Source organism: Antennarius striatus, chromosome 4 (assembly GCF_040054535.1).
Source record: "Antennarius striatus isolate MH-2024 chromosome 4, ASM4005453v1, whole genome shotgun sequence".
Lineage (NCBI taxonomy): Eukaryota > Metazoa > Chordata > Actinopteri > Lophiiformes > Antennariidae > Antennarius > Antennarius striatus.
Genome location: NC_090779.1, coordinates 10,811,509 through 10,817,339, shown reverse-complemented (window position 1 = coordinate 10,817,339; position 5,831 = coordinate 10,811,509). Strand labels below are relative to the sequence as shown.

At 39.2% G+C, this 5,831-nt stretch overlaps 1 protein-coding gene across 1 annotated transcript; it reads left to right on the top strand.

Annotated features, from left to right (window-relative positions):
- The first annotated feature begins 323 nt into the window (after nt 1-323).
- Nucleotides 324-3,477, top strand: lysmd4 (LysM, putative peptidoglycan-binding, domain containing 4). The gene is made up of 3 exons (XM_068313290.1): nt 324-451; nt 1,400-1,676; nt 1,769-3,477. The coding sequence occupies exons 2-3, from the start codon at nt 1,413-1,415 to the stop codon at nt 2,303-2,305; spliced, it is 801 nt and encodes a 266-aa protein (XP_068169391.1). The 5' UTR covers nt 324-451; nt 1,400-1,412; the 3' UTR covers nt 2,306-3,477.
- Nucleotides 3,478-5,831: the final 2,354 nt, after the last annotated feature.

Here is a 5,831-nt window from a genome sequence, read left to right as displayed (position 1 = left end):
ATAACAAATACACCCCTGCTTGGATACGAGCTGACAGAAAGTCACAGTAGATGACCGTTTAGTCTCATCGCTTTTCAGAGTTAACTTTCCTCTTCTTCTTCATCATCATCAATATGTAATGATATTTTTGCATTTATTATTTTATTCCTATTCTTTATTTTTCTTTTGTAAATAAAAAATTAATTAATTAAATTACATTTTAAATAAAAAGAAGGAGGATAAAAATACTGTATTTGGATAATTGACAAGGGCATTTCCAGCACGGTAGGTGGCGGTAAAACACCCATTGTGCTAATTTATTCTGCAGTAGGTACGTAGAAGAAGATGGCTAACTACAAGCTAGCTGGTGGCATCAGTGGCTGTCGTCATGTTAGCGGGTCTGGTTGGTGAGGTCTACCCCGGACGGGTGGAGGATTACGTTATTGTTGCCTAGGATTTGGATAAAGTAACGGTATGAAAGCAGTTCAAGCTGAGTTTAGTCTGTATTTATCTCGAGTGGAATTATCTGTGTGTTCTGATTCTCGAGCGGTGTGTCGGTGCTTCACGGGGTTCAGTAAGTCTGTTTACTGACTAGCTTTCTGTCATGGAGCCCTCAGAACTTCAGCCAAACGCTAAAGTTAACCCGCTATCTTTAGCCGTCGTTATAGTGTTAGCCACTTGTGGCAAGTCAGGAGTTTCGTTCACTTGTTCACAATACGGTTTATTGACTTGTCCGTATCATGACGTAAATATTAGCTGTGGTGTGGGTAGTAACCCTAACCCCTTCATCTCTTGCTCATCTTGACAAAGTGCTTATTTTATTGTCGAGTCTTGACGTAAAAAGAGCTCTATCAGCTGTAAAAGTTGCGTTTGAGTGAGACAAAGGGATTTTAAAAAGGCGCCAGTCATTTTTGGTCTACTATGAGAAACCTGTTGCCTCTGTTCCACAACTGTTGTGCATCTTCTGTGTTAGGTATATTTTGTGATAAGATGCACAACAGGCCCATCAACTCAAACTTCTTTTGTTCACCAAAGGGTTGGAGAAGGTGACAGTGAAGAATGCTAGCAAGGCAACAACGAATCATGGGGTTGTTTTGCAAGTTTGGGGATGCATTTCTTCAAAAGGAGTTGGGGGTTTGGTCCGGATTTGGTGTCCTCAGTACTGAGAAATACGGACAAAGTTATTTGTCTTCTCCCAAGATATTTAGATATTTATTTACCTGCAAATTTCCTCCAAAAACTGCAAATGTACCTAGAAGGCTTGCTTTGGATTTAAAGGCAACTATTGATTTCTTACCTTAGAGCATTTCTTTACGCCGTCCTAAGACTTTTGTGGAGTATCAGAGTGGACAACTGCATTCTAAAATATTTTTTTGTGTGATTTTTGTTTCCTCACTTTCGTGATGAATGTATCTCACAGGCTGTCGTTCATTATGCGACGGGGGGAGAATGGCCCAAGGGCTTTTCAGGCTCCGGTGGATGTCCATGCCAGTGCAGATGGCAAGGTGTACATGTTCAAGAGGAGGCCAAATGAATCCACTGTATATTCAGATGATGAAGAGCTCAATGTCTTGGAGATGATGCCAAAAGTTTACCAAGACCAGGAGCATGACCGACTGAAAAATGTCCAGTTTCTGGATCGACAGGTGTTAGATGGTGATAGTCTCAACAAGCTTGCCCTGCAATATGGCTGCAAGGTGAACATTTTTAATCCATTATTGACAAAGTTTTCTCAAATAACTTCTTGTGTTGAGTTTGACTTTTGTCTCTATAATATTTCTGTCAACAGGTGGCAGATATAAAGCGGGTGAACAACCTTATGCAGGAACAAGATTTTTTTGCACTAAAATCAATCAAAATACCTGTTCAGAAACACAGCTTTTTAACCGAGATGTGTGCAGACTTAAGTGAACCTCAGGAAGAAATTCCACATTCATCTGTCATGGCAGCGAAGCCTCGGGACAGAGCCAGAGCCCACACACAGGTAGAGGAGGTCACAGACTTTCTAATGGAGGTGGACCATGACATTGAGAAACTAATTCAGACTACAGATGATCAAGATGACAATCTAGTGGATGACTCGGAAAAACAAAAGAGGTTTGGTTTCAGTGGACGAGGGCTGGGCAGTCATGGTGCTGACTGGGGCATCCAGTGGTGGAATGCTGTTGTTGCCATGCTCTTGATAGGCATTGTCCTGCCGTTGTTTTATGTAATTTATTTCAAAACAAAAGGTAACGGCGAAGTTTCACCCACAGGTAATACGAATGCGTCACAGTCAGCCGTTTTCTCTTTAAACACCTCAGGTGCAGACCATAATACAAGATGACAGATATTGAAGATGCTAATTTTAGATAGAAAGAAGGATCGCGGTGCAATACTGTCATGTGTCCCATTTCCACCAACAGATATACAGGTATATGATAAAGACACCAATTACCTTTTAAACCATTACTTTTGAGTCTCGAGGAAAGATTTTAAATTATCATGAAGTGAATCAATTTTTCTGTTGCAAGTTAGCACAGCTTTCAGTACAATGTTACTGAAATAATGTTAACTTACAGCAATGGATGTATTAAACTGTTATGCAAACCCTGTATTGATAGTCATCTTTAGATATTTGTCTTTAGGGTTTACCACCATCTGCCTTTCTGCTAGTGCCTGTTGACATTATCCACAGATGACGTAACAGCATATCTGTTCCGTTTCAATACAGGCGTGTATTTCTTTAAACTAACAACGCTAAACTTATGATGTGGGGATTGCATCGCCCTGTTGCCAATACTGTGTGAGGTAACACTAATTTTATGCAAGTATTCTGTGCCTTGTTATTTATTTTTTGTCTGTTTTAATTTATTGCCATGCACCTTTGTTCTGTGTCTGTGTGAAACATGTATATGGTAAGAATTTGGAGAAATAGGATGTATGTTGGGTTGTCTGAGTCTATTTGATATCTCGCTATTTTAATATAAAAGGTTTTATCCGTTGCACAATTTACAAAAGTACTCTTTATAAGGTTTTAGATACAGAAAGATGCCTTAAATCATATCAATTTATAGTATTGCACGCACCACACACTGTTCTTGAGCCCACCATGAAGAGATGATAAATTTGTCACTCATGAATTGTACAATTTAAATGTGAAACTTGTTGATATTTTTCAATTGTTGGAATACAAACTTCGTGGTTTGAACATTTCTGAATTGTTCTGACATTGTGTTTTGTGCTACTTGATTCTTTCCCTCTAATATTTTTATCACATTTGTCTACCTGAATTAGTTTCATACACACATTGCACTTGAATAAATGTTATTACAGGAAATAGTACATTTTTGGGTACTGCAACTTGTAGTACCCACATTTGCCAAAAGATGGCAGCATCTCGAGTAAAAATGTGACGTCTACTTGCTTGAAATACCGTAGTCAAAATAGCTACGATGAAAAACAATGTCAGTCCACATCTCAATCTGTTCTGAGCAGCCCATCATTACCAGTCTCAGCGATGTGGAGTTGTATGAATGAACTGGTAATAGTAATAAAATGTTTGCATCCACAGCAAAATCAAAACTACAAATATGTGAAACACCTGCACTGGCAGTTAAATGAGTCGCTCAAGTGTTTAGGATTTTATGTTGTAGTGTTTCTGTTGATGCCATCCAAGTTTTGATTCATTACAGTGAACAAAGTAATCCTATGCTTTCAACATGGAAACCATTCAGACATATGGTCCTGTGAAGACCTCTAAAACCCCCAATAATTAGATTGTCTGATTAAGACCTATGTCTCCAACTACAGTTTCTCCAATGTCAGTTCAGAAACTGATGATAATTTAGTGAAAAGAATCAGGTTCCATAGTAAATGGAGCTAACATACATTTTCTGTTGTTTCTGTATAAAGTAATCATGGATGTAGAGTAACAAATGTGGGGTTGAGCTCTATTTATTCATTTAGTAACTGTCCAGTTTCCACTCACTCCCTCTAAAGCCTTTTCTTCTTTTGTCTGTTTAAAAAGTAGAATTATATGGAAAAGTGAAATTTGGTGGTATTGTGAACAGTTTGAAGTGGAGTTCAAATGAAATGAAAATCATTTTAAGATATTGAGAATTTTTAAATGCTTGTTGAAAAATTAACGTTGAATGTTTAAAAACTAAATCTCCAGAGCAAATGCATCATTCTAAGTCCTGGATGATGTGTGAACCAAGTTTCATGAATATAAAAAAAACAGAACAATATTTACAAAAAAGACATTTTGCACATCCATAGACACTGAAGACAGTAATTTTATTTGTAGAGTCAAAGTTGCTCATCAAATAATTAAGTTATAAAAGGCATATGTATTACCGTATGTATGATTACAAATGTACAAATGGGCAGTTCAGACAAAAACAGATCCAAGACAAAACACCCCTAGACATCAACCTGGTCTGCTCTGATCTTGAGAGACTGATGAGGACTTGAGGTGAGATGAATTGGGATACTAAGGATGAAGGGAATGAAATGATTGCGGGAGTATCAAAAAAAAAGTTACGTTTTTATTTCCCTCTCTGCTGAAGTCGAGACCTCATTACAAGAACTGATGAAGTGAAATTGTCCCAATCCATAAATTCTTATTGTAATGGGCTCTGACTCTGGCCACTCTTGGAAAACCAAACACTGCTGTCCAGATGTTCTGACCCACTTTAAGGCAGAAAAAGGAACATAATGAGACAATTTTCATATACTTCATAAAACTGCCTCATAATGATATGATGACAAAACGTTATCCTGAACCCCAAATCTTTTTGTGGCCACATGTTTAAAATTGTGTTTGTTCTAAGAATTTGGTGGAATATAGTTAATTATGTCATACTATGTGTATTCATTAATTTCTGCCACAGTCCAGGGTCATGGGGTTGACCCCAGCGGACTGGGGGCATGAGGCAGGGGACACTCCGGGACGCCAGTACACTACGGAGCCACCTATAGACAACCACACACATACACACTCACACCTACGGCCAATTCGCCTGAAGTGCGTGTTTTTGGAGTTGGGAGGAAGCTGTAGAACCTGGAGAGAACTCACGCAGACACTGGGAGAACATGCAAACTCTGCAGAGCGGGACTCGAACCCAGGACCGCGTTGCTGTGAGACGACAGCGCTACCAGCTCGCCACCGTGCCGCCCTCATATGTACGGTATTCATTTCATTAAAATCTTTAAAACACAAAGATTGTGAAAATCACAATCACCCAAAATAGTCTTTATAACCAAAGCCAGCCATTCTCTTTAGATGCCACGGTAACCTGACTGTGTTGGCTGAATCGAAAAATGTCATTTATAACAGGAGTGAATCCCAATATTGTGGTTGAGAGAGGCGATATCCTAACATTGTTTCCCCTGACTGACTCTAGCCATTGAATTAAAGGCCTTTCACTATTCAGACTACCTTGAGTGCCTGATAATGGACTTTAACGCCATTTTTTGGGCCATAATTCTTCCACTCTCCAGTGTTTTCCTTACATTTAAAGCCAAAGATAACTCAGGAGGATCAGGCAGTTTATGAATATGTAAAACCTACATGTGAGGGGGAAACAGGCTGTATTAGTGCATGTGTTAGATTTGTGAACAAAAGTTGTAGTTTAGCTCAGCTGCTGTCGAGGCTCTATTATCCTTTTTACTATTCCATGACCTGAGACCCTCGTCTCATAACCGCAGCTCATGAACCCGACTGTCATCTAGCTCTAGGCCCCAAAGCTGTGGCATCCTGCCAGCTCCAAGGATGGGTCTTATCCTAGTTTTGATGACCCCCCCTCCCCTCCAAACCCCTTTCTCTTTCCTCTAACTTGGATACTTCTGACTTTCTTTACTTAATGAAA

Bases quoted from the DNA above. Each gene is read 5' to 3' on its own strand.
- lysmd4 (XM_068313290.1), top strand. From the start codon at position 1,413: ATGCGACGGGGGGAGAATGGCCCAAGGGCTTTTCAGGCTCCGGTGGAT. The intron at 1,677-1,768 runs GTGAACATTTTT...TTCTGTCAACAG, and splicing joins CCCTGCAATATGGCTGCAAG to GTGGCAGATATAAAGCGGGT.